Source organism: Notamacropus eugenii, chromosome 1 (assembly GCF_028372415.1).
Source record: "Notamacropus eugenii isolate mMacEug1 chromosome 1, mMacEug1.pri_v2, whole genome shotgun sequence".
In the NCBI taxonomy this organism is placed as follows: domain Eukaryota; kingdom Metazoa; phylum Chordata; class Mammalia; order Diprotodontia; family Macropodidae; genus Notamacropus; species Notamacropus eugenii.
Window position 1 is genome coordinate 27,776,287 of NC_092872.1, and position 25,492 is coordinate 27,801,778.

At 35.3% G+C, this 25,492-nt stretch overlaps 1 protein-coding gene and 1 pseudogene across 12 annotated transcripts in view; one reads left to right on the plus strand and one right to left on the minus strand.

Moving 5' to 3' along the window:
• Nucleotides 1-25,492, minus strand: part of CCDC171 (coiled-coil domain containing 171) — a 509,668-nt gene that overhangs the window by 467,734 nt on the left and 16,442 nt on the right. For all 12 annotated transcript variants that reach the window (XM_072655937.1, XM_072655913.1, XM_072655979.1 and 9 more), the window contains one exon: nt 22,680-22,818. In XM_072655937.1, the coding sequence (XP_072512038.1) occupies nt 22,680-22,818 (139 nt within the window). The remainder of the gene's footprint in view (nt 1-22,679; nt 22,819-25,492) is intronic.
• Nucleotides 17,721-19,754, plus strand: LOC140528926 (ubiquitin-conjugating enzyme E2 L3 pseudogene; annotated as a pseudogene).

Below are 25,492 nucleotides of genomic sequence, written 5' to 3' on the forward strand. Positions count from 1 at the left end.
CAATGTAGTTTTTTAATGGTTTCCATTCACAGTATAATTGTCTTCTAAGTTATTTCTTTTATTAATGGCATTGCTTGATAAAAAACAGTAGAAATGCTATTAAGTCATTTTTTTTTTGCAAAGTTCTAATAAACTCCTACTTTCTGAACTTTCATGAGGAAGTATGGTATAACAAAAATAAAAGTAATCTTTCTGGAGTCCATCAGCCAGTTTTTATATGACATGATCTGAAAGCCTTTCAAAATCATTTTCTAGTCAATTTCTTTTACTCTTTCATGAAGCAAATACTGTTTACACTTTTATATAATTCTTTCTTTGAAATGTTGTGCAAAAGGGCTTGCACTCTAAACCTATGCTGCCAATGACTCCCATCTCTGAACTTCGAAAGAAGATGATGCTTTTCCTGGCTTTAAGTAGTTTCTTGATTCTTTTGACCTTTTCATGTGACAACTGTTTTCCAACTTAAACTTCTCTAAGAAACTGAGACAAAAAAAAAAAAAAAACATACAAGAATGAACAACCTGGAGGAAGGAGACTTCTACTGATTGCATATGTGACCTACAAGTCTCAACTCCTGGGCCACAGTTTCTTGAGCTCCAGATCATCCCAAAGGTCTCTTTCAGGTCTAATACTGTTACCTACACTTTTGTTCATTCAACAAATTATTATTGAGTGTCGTAGACCCTCAATAATAATTTGTTGAATGAATGTACAAGGCACTGTGCTAGATGCTCTGAGGGATATAAAGGTAAAATATAATTCTTGTTGTCAAGGAACTTACAATCTGATACAGAATATGAATTTACACAAAGAGGAAGCAATGTGCAATAGGTACAACATATTTTAAAGTTCATAGGTAAAAGAGATCTCATCAGTATGATTATTATAATAATGGTAATTATTATATAATAATAAAATCATAAAAAATAAAAGTATTACTGAATTTATATTGAATTTTTGTCATCTCTTTTCTAAACAGGTATTTATAAAACAGATACTTTTCTGAAGGGAGACATAATCATTTTTAAAATTAAAAAAGTTTCTCATTTCCAAAAAATGTTGGAAAAAAATTGATATAACCCACATCTATCAAGAACACCATATCCATCATCATCATCTGTGTCAAATTAAAAAGACCATTATAAATTATCATCAAAGCCTGATGGCACTCTGGGACCAGGCTGTGACACAGTCCTGTTTAGCTATTCTGTTCCTCAAGCTGTTAAAACACTTGAATTAAAAAAATAAAATAAACTTGAACTTGTAAGAAAAGAGCCATGTCAATCTATGTGTGATGAAATATTTCCATGAAGCTAAATTTGAAAAATAGATTTTTTTAGATATTCTATTTATTCCTCTATTAATCTAGGCAGTTTATATTTTTGTAAACACTCTTCCATTTCACACCAACTGTTAAACTTATTAGCATATAAGTAGGCAAAATAATTCCCAATAAATGCTTTAATTTCATCTTTATTAGTGGTAAATTCATCCTTCTCATAGTGATTTGGTTTTCTATGCCCTTTTTAAAACTCATATTAACCAATGGTTTATCTATATTATTGGGTTTTTCATAAAATCAGATTGGCTAACATAACAAAATCGGAAAATGATAAATGTTAGAGAAGATGTGGGCAAATTGGAACACTAATATATTGTTGGTGGAGTTGTGAACTGATCTAAACATTCTGGAGAATAATTTGGAACTATGCCCAAAAGGCTATAAAACTGTGCACACCTTTTTACCCAGCAATAACACTTCTAGGTCTGTATCCCAAATACATCATAAAAAAAGCAAAAAGAACCCACATATACAAAAATATTTGTAGCAGCTCTATTTTGACAACAAAGAATTGGGAATTGAGGGGATGCCCATGAATTGGGGAATAGCTGAACAAGTAGTGGTATATGAACAGTATTGTTCCATAAGAAATGATAAGCAGGCAGACTTCAGAAAAACCTGGAAAGATTTACATGAACTGGTGCTGATATAAGTGAACAGAACAGGAGAACACTGCACACAATAATACAACACTGAACAATGACCAACTTTGTTAGATTTAACTTTCCTGAGCAATGCAATGATCTAAGACAATTCCAAAAGATTCATGATGGAAAATGCTATCTATATGCAGAGAAAGAACTATGGAGTCTGAATGTAGATCAAAGCATGCTATTTTCTCTTTCCTTTACTGGTTTTGCTTTTTCTTTCTTTTCTTTTTCTTTTTTTCTTTTATTTTGTTCTTATTCTTCTTTCACAACATGACTAATGTGGAAATATGTTTAATATGATCATACATGTATAGCCTATATCAGATCACATGCCATCTGGGGGAGAGGGGAGAAAATTCAGAACTCAAAATCTTATAAAAGTGAGTGCTGAAAACTAAAAATAAATGATTTTTTTAAATAAAAAGAACTCTTTTTGGGCTTGTGACCATTTTACATTTTTCCCTGAAGCTTTAGAAGCAGCTGTTTTGATTTCACAGTCTTCTGAGTTTAAACCCTCATTTTCTCTATCACTGTGGCAGCTATTTATGGTGGGTTCTTTCTCTTTTGATTACTCAATATTTGTAGTGACTTATTTCTTGACTGTTAACTTCACATTAGAATCAGGCTCAAATCCCAAGGCATGGAGGATAATGTCTGAGGCTTCAGGTTTTTTGAGATATTGTTTTCTAAGCTTTATTTTGGGGGCTGAAGTCAGGTATTCCTCTTGGCCTTGGTGTGACCAAGGGCCTCTAGCAACATTCTCACTGTAAACACTCTTCCTCCATACAGTCCCTCCAAGGCTGTAAGCTTCAGATCACCCCTCTGCCCAAGGAACAGAGATCAAGGACTCTGCTCTTCAGTGAGTGACCACAGCCAGCATGGCCCCTGCCCCGTTAACACTGCATTCACCAGGATATACTTGCTCCTCCTCACATACAAGCCAAAGTCTAAGTCCTGCTCTGGTTAGCATGGCTGGGCTCTGTTTCCAGTGTCAACCAGTAGAGGACCCTGCAATCTTCCCCTGATCAACTATCTGATCCCCATATTGTCCTCTCGGTGAAAATGCCTGAAGCTGAGGCTGCAGTGATACTGCTACCCCTAGGACTTCTGGCTTGTTGATTTGGTAGGATCCACCAAGAGGTATCTGCACTTCAATCAGGCCAGACTACCACCCCAGAAGGTCAAGTATTTTCTAATACCCTCCCTTTACCTTGACTTTTAATTATTTCTACAACTTTAAAGTTCATTTTGAGGTATTATTTTAAATTATTTGTGGGAGAATCTGGTAATTTCCTGCCTTATTCTGTGATCTTCCCAGAGTCTCTTCATATACTAGTACCTTTACAATGTCAAAATAAATCAAGGAAAGATTTCAACATGCTGGGTGGACACTGTGTGTCAAATTTTGAGGAATACATAGGCACATACCAGACCAGATGGGCATGAATGAAATGAGAACTACATCACTGATCAGAGTTCCTGAATCAGTAAGATCTCAGATCCATTTGAGTATATGAAATTTTTTTAAAAGCTCAGAAATGTTATCTTTATAATTGGGGCAACTTTTTAAAAATTATTTTTTTTAAATTACACCTTGCTGTAGGTAACAGCATGTAATTAGATTTAAGGAAATTCAATCACAAATTCCAGTTCCATCTAGTTAAATTCAGTTTAAAAATTTTGTGACAATAAATTAGATTTGTTTGGAATCAGAGTGGAAATTTATAATCTCTACAAGTGAATCTAAAGATTTACTCAGAAATGAAACTGAATGAATCATCTCTTTTATAAAGAAAAGACAGAAGGTGAGCCAAGATAACTTTAACTCTCTCCAAGTAACTTTAAAATAACATCTCAAATCTAATTGTAGAGCAAAAGAAACAACAAAAGGTTAGGATGAAAGTGTATTCCAACCCAAGAAGACTTGGGAAGATGAAAGGAAAGGTTTGTCTCACTAGGGTGGTAGTTAAGCCTGAAGTGCAGTGCAGCATAGACTGTGCCTCTGCAAGCTAGCAACAGGCCTTGATGATGACTGCATTGACGGTGGCTTTGAGAATTTTAAGCCCGCAGATATTAAAGTGGTCAGACAAATGGTCAGAAGAAGATTACAAGAGACCCCCACAGCTGTCACTGGATACAGAATTCTGTTGCACTACCCATAGGCAATTCTGGGTCACAATCCCAGGGTGAAGAGAAATGTTAGCACACTAGAGCTTGATGTTACAAGAGATTGGGAACCCTAGTCATAGTTCCAGAATGGGAAAGAGTGTCTGGCTGCTCAAAAGGCAGCAGGGGCCCCGGTCAAAGGTTTAAGATGAAAGGAACACTGACACTTGCAGGACAATTTCAGGGTTCTAACGTCTAAAAGCATTTGTGGCCAGAAAGTAGAGGTCCTGGTCACAGTTCCGGGTGGGGAAAAGTGTTTATAGTTCCTTAGAGACCAATGCACAAACCAGAAGAGCAACGAACAAACCTCTCCTTAGATCACACCATCTTGGAAAAACTAAGAACTTACAGATGCCCCAGAACTACCTCTGAAAACAGCAGCACAAAAAGGCTGAAGCTTGGGACAGTGCCCCTTCCACACTTGGAACATGTTCCAACTTGAACGTAAAGTTGAAAATCAAGAAAGAAGCTGGAAAAATGAGCAAAAAAAAAACAAAACAAAACAAAAAGAAAGACCCTGACCACATAAAGTTACTATGGTAATAGGGAATATCAAGACACAAAGACAACAAAGTTAAAACAGATACATGCAAAACTTCAAAGAAAAATGTGAATTGCTCACAGGTCCAAAAAAAATTTCTGGAAACACTCAAAAAGGATTTTACAAATTAAAAATACTAAAGAAAATAATATCTAAAAAAAAAAAAAGAATAGCCTAAAAGGTAAAAGAGGCACAAAAATCCACTGAAGAGAAGAATTCCTTAAAAAAGTGGAATTGGGCACAAATAAAGTCAGATCTAAGTAAGTGGAAACACATAAGTTGCTTGTGGGTAGGCTGAGCCAATATAATAAAAACGACAATTCTACCTAAATGAATTTACTTATTTAGTGCCATGCCAATCAAACTATCAGATAATTGTTTTCTAGAGCTAGAAAAAACAATATCAAAATTCATCTGGAAGAACAAAAGGTCCACAATATCAAGGGAATTAATGAAAAGAAATACCAGGGAAGGTAGCCTCACTCTACCAGATCTCAAATTGTATTATAAAGCAGCAATTATCAAAACCAGTTGGTACTGGCTAAGAAACAGAAGGCCAGACAAGTGGAATAGGCTGGGTACTCAAGACACAGTAAGCAATGAACATAGCAATCTACTGCTTGATAAACCCAAGGACCCCAGTTTCTGGGATAAGAACTCACTGCTCAAACTGCTGGGAAACTAGGCAGTGTGGCAGAAACTAGGCATAGATCAATGCCTGACGCCATACACAAGAATAAAATCCAAATGGGTACATGATCAAGGTATAAAGATTGATACTATAAACAAATCAGTTGAGCAAGGAATAGTATATTTGTCAGATTTATGGAGAATGGAGAAATTTTTGACCAAACAAGAGATAGAGAACATTATGAAGTGCAAAATGGATAATTTTGAATACATTAAATTGAAGAGATTTTGCACAGACAAACCCAACGCAACCAAGATTAGGAGGGAAGCAGAAAAATGGGAAAGAATTTTTGCAACTATTATCTATAATAAAGGCCTCATTTCTAAAATGTACAGAGAACGGAGTCAAATGGACAAGAATACAAGTCATTCCCCAATTGATAAATGGTCAAAGGATATGAACAGGCAGTTCTCAGAGAAAGAAATTAAAGCTATCTATAGTCACATTAAAAAAATGTTCTGAATCACTATTGATTAGAGAGATGCAAATCAAAACTCTGCGGTACCATATCACATCTATCAGATTGGCTAACATGACAAAACAGGAAGATGATAAATGCTGGAGATGACGTGGGAGACTCGGAACACTAATTCATTGTTGGTGGAGCTGTGAGCTGATCCAACCATTCTGGAGAGTAATTAGGAACTATGCCCAAAGGGCTACAAAAATGTGCATATCCTTTGACCCAGCAATACTGTCTCTAGGCCTATATCCCCAAGACATCATAAAAATGAGAAAGGGTCCCACATGTACAAAATATTTATAGCAGATCTCTTTGTGGTAGTACAAAACTGGAAATCAAGGGGATGCCCATCAACTGGGGAATGGCTGAATAAATTGTGGTATATGAATGTAATGAAATACTATTGTACTATAAGAAATGATGAATAGGAAGACTTCAGAAAGGCCTGGAAAGACTTATGTGAACTGATGCTGAGTGAAAGGAGCAGAACCAGGAGAACTTTGTACACAGCAACAACCACAGTGTATGAGGAATTCTTCTGGTAGACTTAGTACTTCACTGCAATGCAAGGACTTAAAAAATTCTCAATGGTCTCTTAAGGCAAAATGTCTTCCACATCCAGAGAAAGAACTATGGAATTCGATCACAGAACGAAACAGATCATTTTCTTTTGTATTATTCTTTGTTTTGTTTTATGATTTCTCCCATTCATTTTAATTCTTCTATGCAACATGACTAAAGTGAAAATGTATGTAATAGGAATGTATGTATTTAATAGGAATGTATGTGTAGAACCTATATAAAATTGTATGCCATCTCAGTGAAAGAGTGGGGAGGTAGAGAGGAAGGAGGGGGAGGGAGGGGAAAAATATATGGAAGGGATTGTAGAACACTGAAAACAAATATTTTTTTTAAAAGACCATTAAAAAAAGTGGAATTGACCAAACTGGAAAAGGTATAAAAATTATCTGAAGAGAACAACTCCTTAGAAAGTAGAATTGCCTAAATCTAAAAGGGGGTTAAAAGGTCACTGAAGAAAATACTTCCTTAAAAATTAGAATTGGGTAAATGGAAGCTAATAACTTCATGAGAAATTAAGGAGCAATAAAACAAAGCCAAAAGAATAAAATAAAATAGAAGATATGAAATATCTCATTGAAAAACAAGTGACCAGGAAAATAGAACTAGGAGAGATAATTTCAGAATTACTAGAGTGCCTGAAAGCCATGTCTTTAAAAAAAAAAAAGAAAGAAAGAAAGGAAGGAAGGAAGGAAAAAAGAGCCAATACATCATATTTCAAAAAATTATCAAGAAAAATTGCTCCAATATCCTAGAACCAAAAGGTAAAATAGAAATTTTAATTTAGCAATAAGAAGGCTTATATACATAGAAATGAGTGTGAGTTGATTCTGATAGGATAACAGGTTGGTGACATAAGAAGAGATCAAAGCTCTGTACCTAAAATTCTTATCCGAAAACTCCACCAAATTTTGGAGACCAAGTGGAAAATTTATCCCCAAGGGGGAACTTTCGGTTAAAGACTCTAATAGTGGATTGACTCTCTAATGACTCCCAACAGTTAGATCTTTCCCAGATAAGAATATGTTGTGTGTCATTCTGAGTGTTGTCTATATGCTCCAGCTTTTAATAACTAGTCACTCTCACATAGTCATCAACAGAATGCATTCTGATTAATATGTATAACTCCTAAAGTAGACTGGGGGATAAAGTATAATTTCTGGCTGCCTCAGGATTTAATGTGTTGTAAGATTCTGTCTATAAACCCCAAATTGCTTAAGTGTTCCTCAAATCTTCACATGACATTGGGTTTGAAAAGGAAGCTTGGGCCATTGATTTGTGAGAAAATAAACTTTAAAACCACTTTGAACCAATTTGCGTGTAAATTTTTACCAAAAAATTTCCTTGAGTGAGAAAAGTAATTAAATATTTTTATTCAATCAGTAAGTAGTAAGTATGCAAGAAATTTCCTTGAGCAGAAGAAATAATTAGGAGAAGAAATTTTTTTTTCTAGTAGGCATGTTCTTGACTGTCTTTGTGTTTTGTGTCTCTGTATGTCGATAGTGCATACCTGAAGATCAACCCTATTTGTTTCCTTGTGACTTCCATTGAGGTAGACAGGGAGCTTAGGTCAGGATAAGAGTCTTAAACCAGCTAGACCAGCAAGATTTTGCTAGGAGGCACTTCTACACCTCTTTTGCTGTATCATCTACGTTTAAAGTAAAACCACCTTTTATTCAAGACAAGATGACAGAAAAAAACTGGGATAAGGCTCATGATCTCAGAGAAAGAAAAAGAAAAAAAGAACTATTTAAAGGAGATAAAAAGAGAAACTAATATCAACAGGACACATATGTGCATCAATGTTCCAAATTCTTAAAGGACAATAAGTTACAGGAGAAAAGGAACAGGAAAACTATACTAGTGGGGTACCTCAACAAGATAAGTCTAATCAAAAAATAAACAAGAAAGAAGTTAGGGAAGTAAATGGAATTTTAGAAAAGTTAGATAAGAGAGACCTCTGGAGAAAAACAAATGAGTATAGAAAGGAATGTACATTTTTCTCCATAATACATGGTACCTACTTAAAAACTGATCAGATACAATGCAATAAAAATTACTCTCAGTAAGGGTTGTTGAAACATAGATTAAAAATGTATAGGAACTAAATAATCTAATCCAAAAGAATAAATGAGTAAAAGAACAAAACATAGGAACTATAAATAATATCATTACAAAGAATGACAACAATGACACAACATACAAAATTTCTGGGATGCAGTGAAAATTGTATACTTCTAAACATTTGCATCAATAAAATAGAGAAAGAGGAGATCAGTGAATTGGGCATGCAACTAAAAAACTAGAAAAAGAAAAAAATTTAAATCACCAATTAAACACCAAATTGAAAAATCAAAGAATGAGAGATTGATAAAACTGAAAGTAAGAAAGCCATTGAACTAATAAATAAAACTAGGAGCTGTTATTCTGAGAGAAAAAAAGCAATAAAACAGGTAAGCCACTGGTTAATTTGATTAACAAAAAAGAAGAAAACCAAATTACCAGTATAAAAAGGGAAAAGGATGAATTCATTACCAATGAAGCAGCAAAGGAATTATTAGGAGATATTTTGACCAATTATGTGCCAATAAATTTAATAACTTAAGTGAAATGGAAGAATATTTACAAAAATATAAACTGCCTAGATTAACAGAAGAGGAAATAGAATATCTAAATAAACCTACTTTAAAAAAAGAAATTGAACAGGCCATAAATGAGCTTCCTAAAAAAAAAAAAAAAAAGCATTGAAACCAAAAGGATTTACAAATGAATTCTACCAAACATTTAAAGATTAACTAATTACAATATTAAACAAACTATGTGAAATAGTAGGCAAACAAGGAGTGCCACTAAACTCCTTTTATAAAAACAAATATGGTACTGATACCTAAACAAGAAAAATAAAAACAGATAAAGAAAATTATAGACTAAGTTCACTAATACATATGGATGCAAAAATCCTAAATACAGTACTAACTAGAAGACTACAACAACATATCACAAAGATCATACATGGTGACCAAAAGGGGTTTCCGCCAGGACGCAGCCCCTCAATTGCCAGTTCTCTGCCACCACAAGACCTGCTGTAAGGTGTTCTCAGAAAAATCTAGAAAGATTTACATGGATTGATGCAAAGTGGCAGCAATATTCTAAGATGACCAGCTGTGAATGACTTAGCTCTTCTCAGCAATACAACCATCCATGAAGGACTTAGGATGGAAAATGCTATCCATCTCCAAAGAAAGAACGGATGGTGTCTAAACACACACTGAAGCAACTTTGGGGGCTTTTTCACTTTCTTTATTTTTCTTGAGTTTTGTTTGTTATGTTTTATTTTACAACATAACTATTAAAAATACGTTTTGCATGACTACATATATAAACCTATATAAAAAAAAGAAGAGTTGCTATAAATATTTGAGAACATATAATGTCTTTTTCTTTTTCCCTTATCACCTTGGAAAACATATCTAATAGTGGTGCTGCTAGGTCAAAGAGTATGTATGCAAAGTTTTATAACTCTTTGGGTATAATTCCAAGTTGCACTCCAAAATGGTTGGATCAGTTCACACTTCTACCAACAGTGTATTAATGTCCCAGTTTTTCCACATTTTCTTCAACATCTGTCATTTTCCCCTTCTATCATTTTAGTCAATCTGTTAGGTATGAGATGATATCTCAAAGTTTTTTTAATTTGCATATTTCTGATCAACAATGATCCAAAGCACCTTTTCATGTGACTATATATATAGATATAGATATATATCTTTGATTTCTTCCTCCAAAAACTGTCCATATTCACTGATCATTTTCAAGTGGGGAATGATTCATATTCTTATATATTTGACAAAATTCTATGTAAATTTGAGATATGAGACCTTTAATAGAGAAACTCTATACAAACTTCCCCCAATTTTCTGCTCTCATCTTAGCTACACTGGCTTTATTTGTACCACAACTTTTTAATTTAATGTAATCAAAGTTACCCACTTAACATCTCACAAAGCTCTCTATCTCAATTTTTCTCCTCTTCATAAGTCTGAGAAGTAACGTGCAGCCTGTTCTCCTAGTTTTCTTCTATCTCGTCACCTGTATATCTAGGTCATGTATCCGTTTTGACCTTATCTTGGCAAATGATGTAAGTTATTGGTCCACACCCAGTTTCTGCCAGACCGCTTTCCAGTTTTCCAACAATTTTTACCAGTGAATTCTTATCCCCAAAGCTTAAGTCTTTCTATCTGTCAAACACAAGGTTACTATAATCACTTCTTACTATGTCCTGTGTGTCTATCTGCTCTACTGATCTACCCCTTTCTATTTCTTAGCCAGCACCAGATAATTTTGATAATTAATGACTTCTAATACAGTCTAACACCTGCTAATGCTGAACCTCTTTCCTTTACATTTGATAAGTTCCTTTGATATTCTTTGACCTTTTCTTCTTCCAAATGATTTTTATTAGTATTTTTTCTAGCTCAATAATTTTTGGTAGTTTAATTGAGATGACACTGAACAAGTAGATTGGTTTACATAGAATAGTCATTTTCATTATATTGGCTCTGCTCACTCCTGAACAATTAATATTTATCCAATTATTTAAATCAGATTTTATTTGCATAAAATATGCTTTTTAATTATGTTCATGTAGTTCCTGGCTTTGTCTTGACAGGTATACTCTCAGGTATTTTATACAGTCTACAATTATACTTTTAAGTTATTTTATTTTTCCAATTACATGTAAAGACAATTTTTAACATTCATCTTAAAAATTTTTTGAATTGCACATTTTTCTCCCTCCTTTCCTCCCTCCCCTCCCTAAAACAGTAAGCAATGGAATATAGGTTATACATGTGCAACCGCCTAAAACATAGTCTACGGTTATATTTCTTACTATCTCTTCTTGCAGCATTTTGCTGATGATATATTGAAATACTGATAATTTATATGGCTTCCTGCTACTCTGCTAAAATTGTTCCAACTAGTTTTTAGTGAAACCTCTAGGATTTTTGAAGTATATCATCATATCGTCTGCAAAGAAATAGTTTTCTTACCTCATTGCTTATTCTCATTCCTTCAATTTCTTCTCTTGTTGCTACTGCTAGCATTGGTGATAATGGGCATCTTTGTTTCATGTCTGATGTAACTGGGGAGGCTTTTAGGTTATCCCTGTTAGAAATAATTTTTGCTGATGGCTTTAGGTAGATGCTTCTGACCACTTAAAGGAAAAATCCATTTACACCTATATTTTCAAGTGTTTTTAACAGGAATGAGCGCTATATTTTAGCAAAAGCTTTTTCATCATCTATTGATATAGTCATACGATTTTTGTCCCCTTTGTTACTGATAAAATCAATGATGTTAATAGTTTTCCTTATGTTAAATCATCACTGCATTCCTGGTATATCCTGCTTGGTCACAATGGGTCACACCTTTGCAATATATTGTTGTAATCGCATAGCTGGCATTTTATTTAGAATTTCTGCATCTATACATATTAGTGAACTTGGTCTATAATTTTCTTTGTTTTTCTTTTTCTTGTTTAGGCATCAGCACTATATTTGTTTCATAAAGGAGTTTGGTAGAACTCCTTCTTTGCCTATTATTCCAAATAATTTATTTAATGTTGGAATTAGCTGATCTTTAAATACATTTTGCCTTAAGAGACCATTGAGAAAAAAGAAACATAAGAAATAAAAAGCAACAATAAAAGTTTATTTTAAAAAAGAATATTGGACCTACACATCACAGAACAGGGTGGAATAAGGGATCTGCCCAGGAGAACAGAATTCCCAGGCAGTGAAGACCTCAACTTGTGCATTGAGAAAGGAGGCAGTTCAGAAGCCAGCCGCAATGGCCGGAGCAGTGCAGTTCAAACTCGGAACGCCCTGCAGAGGAAGAACCGGCCTGGAAATCCCAGCCCAAAGGGGAGCCTAGAATTCTGCTGCTCTAAGCCAACACAGCTTTCCAGGAGGCTGTTAGGAATGGAGCCCAGCAGCAATCTAACTTCCTCAGATCCAAACCCAGGTCAGGAACTTGCAGAACTCAGGCCAAAAGGCAACAATAAGAATTTTTGTTGTATCAGACCACTCGGAAAGCTTGCAGATCTCCAGCCTGGCCCTGTGATCCTAGAATAACACAATAACTACCCCAAGAAAACAACAGCAGGACCAGCTTCCAATGAGAAGTCTGGCTGAGTTCTGGCTTAATATCAAGTCAGAAAGTAGCCTGGAAGAATGGGCAAATAAAAAAAGAATTCCACCATAAAGAGTTACTACAGTGGCAAGAAAGCTGAAGACACAAACCCAAAAGAAGAAAAGGACTTTAAAACATAGATGTTTTAAGATGTTTTAAAGCAAAAGCTCAGAGAAAACCACACTTGGCACAAACTCAGCTAGAATTCCTGGGAGAGATGAAGCAAGATTTTTTTTAAATTTAAAAAAATTTTTTTGTAAATAAAAACACTTGAGGAAAAAATTAGGAGGAAATGAGAGCTATTGAAGAAATAATTGGAAAAGGAATTAACAGTTTGGAACAAGAGGTACACAACGCTGTCCAAACAACAAACTCCACCAAAATCTGAATGGACCAAAAAGAAGCCTATGATTCCATGAGGCAACAAAAAATGGTAAAACCGATTCAAAAGGCTACAAGAAAATAAAGAAGAAAATGTGAGGTATCCCATAGCAAAAACAAGGCAAGGAGAGAAAATGTAAGAATCACTGGACTAGCAGAACATCCTGACCAAAAAAAGAGCCTAGACATCATATTTCATGAAATCTTAAAAGCCCAGATGTCTTAGAACCGTAGGACAAAGTGAAAATAGAAAGAATACACCACACAGACAAACCCAGTGCAACCAAGAGGGAAGCAGAAAAATGGGAAAGAATTTTTGCAACTAGTGTCTATAATAAAGGCCTCATTTCTAAAATGTATAGAGAACTGAGTCAAATGGACAAGAATACAAGTTATTTCCCCAATTGATAAATGGTCAAAGGATATAAACAGGCAGTTTTCAGAGGAAGAAATTAAAGCTATCTGTAGTCATATGAAAAAATGCTCTAAATCATTATTGATTAGAGAGATGCAAATCAAAACAACTCTGAGGTACCACATCACACCTATCAGATTGGCTAACATGACAAAACAGGATGATGATAAATGTTGGAGAAGATGTGGGAGAGTTGGAACACTAATTCATTGCTAATGGAGCTGTGAGCTGATCCAACCATTCTGGAGAGTAATTTGGAACTATGCCCAAAAGGCTACATATGTGCATACCCTTTGACCCAGCAATACCGCTTCTAGGACCGTATCCCCAAAGAGATCACAACATGTACAAAAATATTTATAGCAGCTCTCTTTGTGGTGGTCAAGAACTGGAAATCAAGGGGATGCCCATCATTTGGGGAATGGCTGAACAAGTTGTGGTATACGAATGTAATGGAATAGTATCGTGCTACAAGAAACGATTAACAGGGAGACTTCAGAGAGGCATAGAAGGACTTATATAAACTGTTGCTGAGTGAAATGAGCAGAACCAGGAGATCATGGTACACAGTAACAACCACAGTGTGCAAGGAATTTTTCTGGTAGACCTAGTCCTTCACAGAAATGCAAGGACCTAAAACATTCCCAAAGGACTCTTGAGGCAAAATGCCCTCCACATCCTGAGAAAGAATATGGAACTGGAAAGCAGAATGAAGCAGAATATTTTCTCGTGTTATATTTTGGTTTGATTTTTCTCATGGTTTCTCCCATTCATTTTAATTCTTCTATGCAACATGACTAATACGAAAATGTGGTTAATAAGAATGTATGTGTAGAACCCATATAAGACTGCATATCATCTCAGGGAGGCAAGAGGGAGAGAGGAGGAGAAAATTTAAGACTTACGGACGTGACTGTTGAAAACAGAAAACAAATTAATTTTTAAAAAAAAAGAATCCACCAGTCTCTTCCTGAAAAAAAAAATCCTAAAATGAAAACATCCAGAAACATTATAGCCAAAATCCTGAGTCTCTAGGTCAAAGAAACAATACTACAAGCAGCAAGAAAGAAAGAAATCAAAAACTGAAAAGCCACAGTCAGGATCATCCATAATGTAGCAGCCACCACTATAAAAGGTCAGAAGGCAAGGGATATAGGCTTACATTATGCTATCTTATCAGCATAATAACCATTGGTTATTGGTGGTTGTTGTCCTTCATTCTCAAAGCAGACCAAAATGACATCACTCTGATAAAATCAAGTTTCAATGTGTCTGACTGTGGTTGATCAGACCAAGACGAGCTTGGAATGCTCTACCACAGACTGGGCACAGATAGTCCATGTGAACATTTGGGGTGGATACTCTAAATCTGCACAAATTTCCTTTGAGCTCTTTCAATTCTGCTTTGGTCAAAGAGCACAGCACCTTCTCTGATGTGGGCAGGCCATACTGAGCGGTCCTGTGCCACTGCATGGGGCAGGCGATCACATGGTGGTCAGAAGAGGCAATACAAGGACACTCTCAAGGTCTGTCTCAAGAACTTTGGAACTGATTGTGTGACATGGGAGACACTGGCATAATAACCAACCAGGATTGCAAAGGACTAATGATGAAATATGCTTCCCATCTCTTGCTAAAGAGGGAAAGGACTCAGAATGCAGATATTTTTTAGGACATGGTCAATGTGGAGATTTGTTTTGATTGACTATATGTTTGTAATGGTTTTGGTTTTCTTATGTTCTCAATGGAAAGGAAGGGATTGTAGAGTAGAAGGGTAGGAAGGTGAATTTTGACTAATAAAAAAATGAGTGTATATGTACATATGTGTAAAAATCTTTTTTTTAGCAATACAAGGATCAACCACAATTCCTGAAGACTCATGAGGAAACATGATGCACTTAATTTTTTTAGACATGACCAATGAGAAATATGTTTTGCTTGATCATACATGTTTGTATCAACAATTTTGTTTTTCTTGCTTTCTCAGTAGTGGGTGAAGAGAGGGAAGTAAGGAGGAGTAAAAGGTTCATCTTTTTTTAAAATAAAAATTAAATTTTTAAAAAAGAATACTGGTACCTCATTAAAAAACAAGAAAATATCACCATGACATATGGCCATAAGAATGTTAATATGGTAAACTAATTATAATGTCTAATAAGCCTAATTTAAAAAGAAAGATGATGGAAAAGTTAAGAGATTTTGCTTTCTCTGAAAGTTCAAACTGTTTAAATCATTAATAAATCTACAAATATATATAAATCTAAATTATTCTGAGGTACGTCTGCCACACAGTATCAAAACACTGCATATCGCTCAGAAATACAAACAATGCAAATTAATTGAGGATTGTTTTTTCTCCTTCATAAATTCTACTTCCATGATTTTTGTAGTTTTAATTCAAATTTTACATAATATTTTTATACCATTAATGCTACTTTTTAAAGCCAGTTTACAATAATTTTAATAATCTTAATATATACTTCAAGGATAACATTATTGTGACCCAAATTTACAGAGTCTCTAGAAGGGAAGTGTTCAAGCTATTTAATGTCATACACACAATATGGCTACTTTTAACATTATTGTTAAGTATTTAAAGCATATGCTCACTTTCTCTCTGCCTTAATTAATAATGTTCATATTTTTAAATTGTGTGGCATAATTATAATATAAATAAAATCATGTTAGCTGACAAAGTGCTTAGTAAGGTTGTGATAAGACCACTGTTTTCCAGACACAGTTTCCCTAACTTCTGTGGAACAGCTTCCTACCCCCTACCCCCCCATATAACCTGGTTGGCCTCAGCTTCCCTGACTCAACTTTCTAGTCTGGAGGCATAAAAAAGACCAGGCATGTGAAGTCAGGGCTTCTCAGGCTTCTTGAGTCACCATACTGTGATGATCTACTAAACAGAGTCTCTAAAGAGAGGGACAAGTGGGGCCATGTCCAGAAAAGCCACATCCCCCTGGAGTCCTGCTGCATATTCATGCTGTGTTAGGGAAAGGGAAAATTCCTCCTCTGCTAAATGTTCAAGGGCTTAGGAGTACCTCATTTTGTCCCTGTCTTGAACCTGACCTCAAAGTACTGTCTTCAGAGCTGTTCCCACAAGGACCTTGAGGATCCATTACAATCAGCTCTTTTCAGTCATTCATGCCATCCTCCACAATCATTTAACACCACTTTAGCATGAAAAGTCACTCTGCATTAAAAAAATTACATAATATGTTTTGCAAAGAGAAATCTAATCATCATGTCAAAGAAATGCTAGAGGACTGAACAACTACATGGTCAGTTATCAAAGATTAACATATGTAATCTTAAAAACATTTCTAATTTTGTGTATAATGTACATTTTTAATTATTCCTTTAATGCTTCACATGATGTGCAGCCAGCACTCTGGTTATCCTCTCCACCAGCACATCCCACATCATCTTATGCTTCATGATTCCTATCCATGCTGTTGCACATTTCCTCCACAGAAGGCTCATCAAAATGCTAGAAGACTTCTTTTAGATCTTTTCATATTTCACAAGTACGTGCACAACATTCTGGTTGTCCATCTGCCCCTCCTTGTTTTCCTGATTGGCCTTCCTCCTTTTCCAATCACACTTTCCTCAATGATATCCCTTCTGTCATTTCTTTAGGACAGCTTTCTCCTATATGGATTGTTAGGCCACTGTCTTTTGAACAATCACTCACCTTACTGAACAGAACATGTTGCATTCTGGAACTTGATACAAATGGCATAATATAATCCACAAAAAGGAACAACTGGAGGACATGCCCATCTACGGAGAATGCCTCTTCCATTTGAACTTTGGACAAACATAAGGTTAAACGTGATACAGCAGAAAGACCCAAGACAAATTCTAACTCTTCTACTTACTACCTGTGTGACTTGAGTTCTCTCTCTATCATAGTTCCTCATCCACAAGATAAGGAGTTTAGAATAGGACACTACTAAGGTCCCTTCCAGTTCTCAGTTCATGATCCACCAGGAGCATGGCACACACCTTGAGCCACAAGTTCTCTTTATTCTGTACATCACTTAGCAACTGAAGGGCACTGAACAAAAAATCCTGTGTAATTTAACATATAGATGAAATTGTTTGTTGAAGTAAGAGCCTTTAAGACTATATTTTATCTACCTAGTCAAATATGTTTCTGTTATCAACCAATAGAACAGAAGCTTATATTCTAGATACCTTTAAGTCAGTGACTGGTTTACATGAAACTATCTGTCCTCTTTTCTTATTTTCATTGATACTCTCAATACAAATGAATAACAATCCCATAAAGATGAAAAGGTAAGAATGTGGTTCAGAAGTTATGCTCTCAGTTGCCTTTTTTGAGTTTTAACATCAGCCTTGATAAATTTCCAGTTGTTGAATATCTTCCCTTCTCTAGAATATCTTACAAGATAATCTTTCCATATTTTCAAAATTATATGAGCTCCAACACGGATTTCTTTAGTGTGGCCTCGGTCTGGTCCAAGTACCTTCCTAACTTTGTTTTCCACCACAGTTGTAGTAAACAGACAGACTCTTCATGTTTATTTTTCAAATTTATTCCCTATTCAGAGCAATGGATTCCAAAATGTCAGTAAATATAATGGCATAATAATACATTAATGGACATAGAAGAGTTATATCGAAGAGAAAACAAAGAGGCTTTAGAGGTCAGGAGCAAGAAAAGAGGAGGAGGCTTCAAAAACAATTCTAGGGACAGGACACAGAGCAGAAGGGATTGACACAGAATGATATAATTCACCTGTCCAGATAACTGCATACATGGCAGCGAATGCGGAGAGAATCTGAAAAGTCAGGGGCCCAGTTAAGAGATACCTCCAAAAAAGAGACAATGTCCTTGGGTAACTGAAAAAATAAATTCTGCCAACAAGGCAGATTTTTCTTTAGGCCTTTCTCATCTCTAATAAATGGAAAAAATACTGTGTGTCCTAAGTTGAGACTATGGTCAGCTCTTAGAATATAAAACAGGTGATGAAATTTTAGGCACAGGTAAAGAATTACTTATCTAGCAAACTTCCTAAGCATATTTTCCACTTATATGCATAGCACATCAGTGAATGAAATGTAAGATCCACATGGTGATAAAATAAAAACAGATTATGGAAATATTAACAAACTTCTTATCTGCCAGACTTTTTTTAATCCACTGATCAGCTTTATCTGCTAATGATTCTCTGGAGGATATGCCTTACATGAGTCTCACACCACATCTCTACAGATTTTTCACTTTCATTCCATCAGCAATTTTAAGATACTGGTCCACTAGTTCCACTAGGTGGCGCTGCAGGGACAGCATTGGCCTGGAGACAGCATTGGCCCGGGATTCAGGAGGACCTGAGTTCAAATTCAACCTCAGACACATACTAGGTTTGTGATCCTGGGACTGCCTCCAAAAAAAAAAAAAAAAGGTACTGCTCATAATTGCCCACCCTTCTCCTCTATAGTGTTTTACAAAGGAGTGTGAGTTCTAAACTAGTGTTGCTCTTTGTAATTATCCCTCTCTATTTGACAAGGAGGTCAAGTGTTTGCTAGCAAAGGCAATTCTAGAGCTTCCTTGGTCTCCTTTTCGTAAAGTTTTGCAATAACAAAGCAGGTAAATAAAAAGCAAATCAATAAAAGAATGGCTCGACAGACTGCAGCACATGAATGTAATGGATTACGACTACGCTATAAGAAACAAAGAATATGACAAATATATGGAGAGAGCGACATCAACTGATATAAACAGAGCCACAAAAATACACAAAGACTACAAAAATATACATGGAAAGGACAACAATCACAAAACTGAAAGTGAATGCTGCAGAATAACAAAGAATAAGCATGACCTTAAAGAAAGAGCACCGGACCCAAGGTGGTGGCCAGCAGGAGGCTGGAGAAAGAGATGAAAGAAATCTGCAAATGTGAAATGAAAAACTTCCTAGCTACTGAAATTAATGTATTGACTTAGCAATACTTTATTGCTCCTAACAACCTTCCATGACAATGGAAACTTCAGAATAGAATTCAACTTCCTACCACAGTGTCCATTCAAAACATAGAAGATCACATTTAAAACAAAGACTTACCACCCTAACTTTAATGAAAAATGGCAGGTCTGTAATTAGTAAATAGTGCTGAAAACTGGAAGACAGCAACCAATAGTGACCAAGTCATCCAGTCCCTCACTGCACTGGTCAACAAACCCTACCCTCAGTACCCACTTCAAGCTGACATAATTAAAGAATACTCTGAGGACCACAAAAAACTCTGTAAGAATTAAGACTTTACAAAGAAATGTGGGGAAAAGGGACAGATAGACTAAATCACTTGTCACTAATTCCAACCAGGGCAAGCAGAGACCCAGCACAGTGCATTTCCAACACCCCACAATCAAGACTCTGGGAAACTGACAGGTGCCACCTTCTGTCCTTCCTTCATGGCAGTTACTAACTTTCTACAGCTTTCTTAATCAAAAGTGGTCCAAATAAACCTGTAAAGAAAGGATTAACAATTTAAGGTGTCCTAATTGTACTGTCTTTGTTTTAAACATCACTGCTTCAATGTATTTATAAGACAGTGTGTTGTTTTCTTGCCCAGATCAATTACAAATCTTCAGTTTCTCTTCAGGTCTAAAACAGAGAATCAGTAAGAGGCACACACTCCTTGACTCTCCACATTCCTCTGCGTAGATATTACTTTATTGCTGTTCATTTTAATCACTCTCCATATCCACAGAACAATGACTCCTTATTGAATCTCTTCCCTTCCATGTTCCCTAAGGCCTGAAAGAAAATGGCCTAACTTCCAGCAGTTCTCTTGACTTCTCTACCTGTGACACTAAGCTCTGTGAAATTTGGGTTGAGTTTGTAATATATAAGTAACCCAAATGAGGCCAAACACCAGAGTGAAATATGTAATGAGCAAGGAGTCCGACTGTTTTACAAATGTGGGTGACATTATCACAATGATGTGATCAAACAGATAAACCTCTGCCACAATACACACACTCCTTTGCATAGGACAAGTCCACCTCTGCAAATATATATACATATATGCAGCACTGCATATATTTTCAGAATTTTTTTATGTGCTGATCAATTTTGCTGATTTTTTTTCCTCTTTTTTTTGGCTTTAAAAAATATTCTTTGCTCTGTGGTATGGCTCTCTCTGAGAGAACAAATAGAGAAGAGGGATACCAGGAAAAATTCTGGCAATGTAAAAACAAAAGACATCAACGAAAATTTATTTTTTAAAAATGTTACCAGTCAATGGTTGACAGTTAAGATCATTTTCTTTTTCCATGTACAATTTTTTAGCATCAAGAGCTTATCTGAATAGATCAAGTTCAAGCTGTGGAAATATACACAGAGTCATTGCCCCTGTGGGCTTTCTTTGCAATGGATGTTTATATTAACGTTTGCTCAGACTAGTCCAAGGTTTATTAAATACCGACAGCTGATTCTTACACCAGTGCCATTCAACAACTATTTGCAAACACTACTTTACATTACAAACATATTACCCCATAATGCCAATAGAAGCAACATTTTCTAAGTCTAAAAACACAAACTAAACTCTATTAATCTCTCACTATTTTAATTGCTAGTGCCACAATCTGACTCCAAACTACCTCGCCAGTCTTACTTTACGTTATTCCCCTTCACAGAGTCCACATTCCAATCACATTGCATAACTTCCTAAATGCTATCTATACGTACTCTATGAAAATTTAACGTAACTACTCACACAGGAAAAATCAAGCGTATGAAGAATGCCTACATGTGCAAACTGTGATGCATTTGGCTGAAGAGCCTATACAGCAGGTTCATCTTGTACAGGCACTACCGAGGAGCAACGTACTGGACATAGAAACAAATAGAAAATAACAAGCTGGACTGCATCTGAGAAACAATTAAGTGCTTTTAATGATCCTTAGCTTTCCTTCCCAAAAAGGCCCTTTTTAAAAATACATTCTTTCCATGATGTTACAAAGCTAAGAAAGATTGAATCCTAGAGTACCCAAAGAATAAAATTTGCAGGTCAATCAAAGGGAAAGAGAGGTACAGTAGACACAAATGGGTCACAGCATATCACCAATAAAGAACCATACAAGAAAACAGACATAAAGCTGCTGTCAAAAATAATGTTTGACCAAAAATGGCAAAGGGCTAGTCATGTGGTGAGAATAAGAAATAAAGGGTAGATAGTTCACGTGCTCCAGATAGCCAACTAATGTCAAGAGATTCAGAGGAAGGGCCCCACTGGAAGGTTTAAAAGCAAATACAGACAAGACGATGAATAAGAAAGAGTGAATGGGTTGCAATCTGCATTGCTGGAGGAAGTACTTTCATCACCCAAAGAGATTCAAAATCTTATTTAGATTTAAAGTAAAGGGGCTTCAATGCCATCCAGTCCAACCTCCTCATTTTACAGATGAAGAACTAGAGGCCCAGAAAGGTTAAGCAACTCATGCAACGACATAAAGATAGAAAGTGTCAGGATTTCAATACAGATTCAATTCATTAAGCTTTTATAAAGTGCCTACTACATGCCAGATACTCAGGATACACAGGCAAAAATAAAACAGTCCCTGCCTTCAGGGAGCTCATATCATATTGGGAGGTAACATTATGTACATAAAAAATTAAGTACAAATTATAATAAAGTAATTTCAATATAGAGGTCACTAGTAACTGGGAGAGTAGGCTAGGCTTCCAAGCTTTGAAGGAAGCTAGGGAATTAATAATGCAGGTAAGGAGATTACAAATCCATCAAAATACTCAAGTAAAAAATGACAAATACAAAGAAATATATTTTAAACTCCTCTGTAGTGACATAAAGTAAAGAAAGAAAAACCAAAAGAATATACATGCTGAACCTACAACTGCCTCAGGAAACAAAGGCTTAAGCAAAATCTTTATTCATTAATCTTTTATTTATTTATTCTCACTAGATTTTAACCATAACACATATGCATTTTAGAAGTTTCATTTTCCTCATACTCAATTTTTCTTTCAAAAAGTAGGCTGCTATTTCTACAAATATTTAAAGGAGAACAGCAGAGTAGCATGATGTAAAATTAACTGTATTGAAAAATCAAATCCTAGGCTTCATATTTAGTGAATATGCTAGACTCCACATCATCACATCAAGAAACTATTTCCACAAGACAACACTTAATTCCAAGGATTCTTCCTATTTCCATACTAAGCTGTTCTTTGAGTACTCACCAATATATAAAACCCACCTGGGCATTGTGGCTAGTTGTTATTTCCAGTTTTTCTTTTTTTGCTCGATGGAGTTTCTTTCTCAGATCTGTAATGAAATCCAAATCTGTCTCACTGCTTCTATGCATTTCTTTTAAGTCAACAGCAGTATTCTTTAACCTGTTAAATGAAATTATAAAATACAATTGTGATATTTAAACTTTCCAGTAGTTTTGTCACATTGGCATAAGATACTCCTTTAATTTAAAATAAGAGTATTTCATCTCATAAAGAGAAGGAAAAGTTAACAAAAGAAAGGTTTATCCAATGGATGATAGGGAAAAATGGCACACTCCCTAGGCTTTGGACACTTCTCTTATATTCTTCATGTTCTCCTAATCCTTTCAGGACAAAACAGTCTCATAGCTCTACTACCACAAATTTTTCCAAGTGAAGAATGGTTTCCACGAGTACAGCTTACAGCATTTCAAACTTCTACATTCTAGACTCATCATTTTCAGAAACTATTTCCTCCTTCCAGGGAATCTGCCCACTTACTAAATTACTCTTTGAGCAGCCCCACCAATGAATAATTTTTTGCTATAACTTTATTATATAAAATGGGAAATCTCATCTCTCTTCAGAATTCTATATAAAGTAAAGCTCCCCTCCTCTGTCCTTGACATAATTGTAAAGAGGTGATTATATCCATTAAGTAAAAATTTATTCCAATTTCAGATGTAGAACCAGCTGTAAAACAGGTTTTTCTACACTGGCCTTGCAAACCCAAACGTATGTAGTGATAGTATAGGTATTCCCATTGGGCTTTATATACCCCTATATAAAAATAAGGCATGCTAGCAAATTTTCAGTTAACAAAGAGTAAACTTCTTGATGTAATGATAAATGGAACTGCTATTGCTTTAGCACCTTCATTCAAAAAGTATTTACCAAATAACTGTGCCAAAGTATCAGGTAATGAAAAGACAATGTAAAAAAAAGGCCACTTTCTTCCAGAAACCTACCATGGGGAACAAGATATGACATATAATAGCCTAAGAGACCAAAAAAAAAAATCTACAAAAAACACATAAATAAGCCTCCAATATATAGCAATATAAGGCTACATAACATAGGGATAATAAACCTTTCAATAGCCCCTGATAGCGTTACATTGTTATAACAAAAATATACGTATTTTTTTAAATACTTTAGATTATTTAGGAAAGATACCAAAACAAAAAAGCAAAATGTTTGTTTGTAGAGCGCATGCTATATTCAAAATGAGCTATGTTAGGAAGCTCAATTTTTCAAGAAATAAAAGTAACATTCAATATAAACCTTGAAAATTCAACATTGAAAGTCACAGAATAACCAGCAGGGGAAGAAAGAAGTTCTGAAACAAGGGAATTCAGGAATCAATGTTAAGAAAGATAAGGTTATATTACATCAGATTGAGATGTACTGGAGCTTTGAAGACACATACCATGGAAATATCTTCATATAGAGGATAAGTAACAGACAAAAAATGCTGAGAAGGTGATATCTGCTTTAAGATGGCAATTACTAGATAGATTACATTAATTAGATCCACAGAAGGGAAGAGAGTCGCTTAAGAGGCATGATATGTCTCTATCTGAGTAATGTTCCATAAGATCATAGATAGTGTATCAGTTAGAAGTCATATAATTCAAATGCCTCAATATAATTTTGAATATGAAATTCAACAAATATTCATTTATTAAAAGCCTACTTAATAATACAATTAGGTGCTAAAGATAAAAAGGCAAAAAAGTCACATTTCTTAAGAAATTTCAACATACAATTGGAAAACATTGGATTTAATATTTCTGAAAGGAATGAATTGGTAGAATTGAAAAGATTACTTAACAGTAAAAGTATTTAGACTCATTGGATCATAGATTTAAAAGTGGAAGGGACCTTAGAAGCCACAGGGACCCCTCTGGTTCATGCTTCCTAATGCAAACTAACATCCTGAGAAAGAGTCAGCAAAAAAACACAAAAGGAAATATAAACCTGATCAGACTCTCTCTTGCACACATGAATAAGAGTTTCACTTGAATTAAGAAGCTCATCCTTTAAAATGCCATTACCCCTGTAAAAGTTCCTTACCATAAGTCACTGAAGTCTCACTTTAAATTAATATATTTAAATATAAAAAGAGGGGAGCTTAATGTGGTGGTCAAGAGAGTTCAGTACGTATCTGGCCTCCAACAAATCACTAACCCTCAATTAGAGAATTAGAGAACCCACTTTCACAGAGTGGATGAAAGGATAAAGAAGAATGGATGGATATAAATGTAAGTTATCACTAACATTAACAGAAAGAAGATGAGTCTCAACAGAAGGCCTGGACTTAAGTCCCACTGCCTGCTAGCGTTTGTATGACTCTGAACAAGATCACTTAATCTCTCTGGGCTTCAGTTTATTCACCTGAAAAAGAAAAATTGAACTAAATGCTCTAAATCACTGGTGTCAAACTCAAATAGAAAGAGGGGCAACTAAACCATACTTAAGGATCCCCATAGCCCCATACTGACTTAGAAAACTATTTAAATTATATATGTTCTACTGTATTTTTGTTTTGTTAAATATTTCCCAATTACATTTTTATCTGGCTTAATTCCTCTACTTTGCATCTGCTACTCTATTTCATTTCACCTCCCTGGAATAAGATGCCACGCCCACGATAAATTCAGCACTTCTAAACTTACCACCCTACAACTACTCAAGCTTGGAGTGATGCCACCTTTCTCAAATTCTCCTTCCCTCTGATTGAAGAGTTGGAGAATGAAAAACCAAACTGTTCCCCAGGCCTTCTGTATAGAGGGCA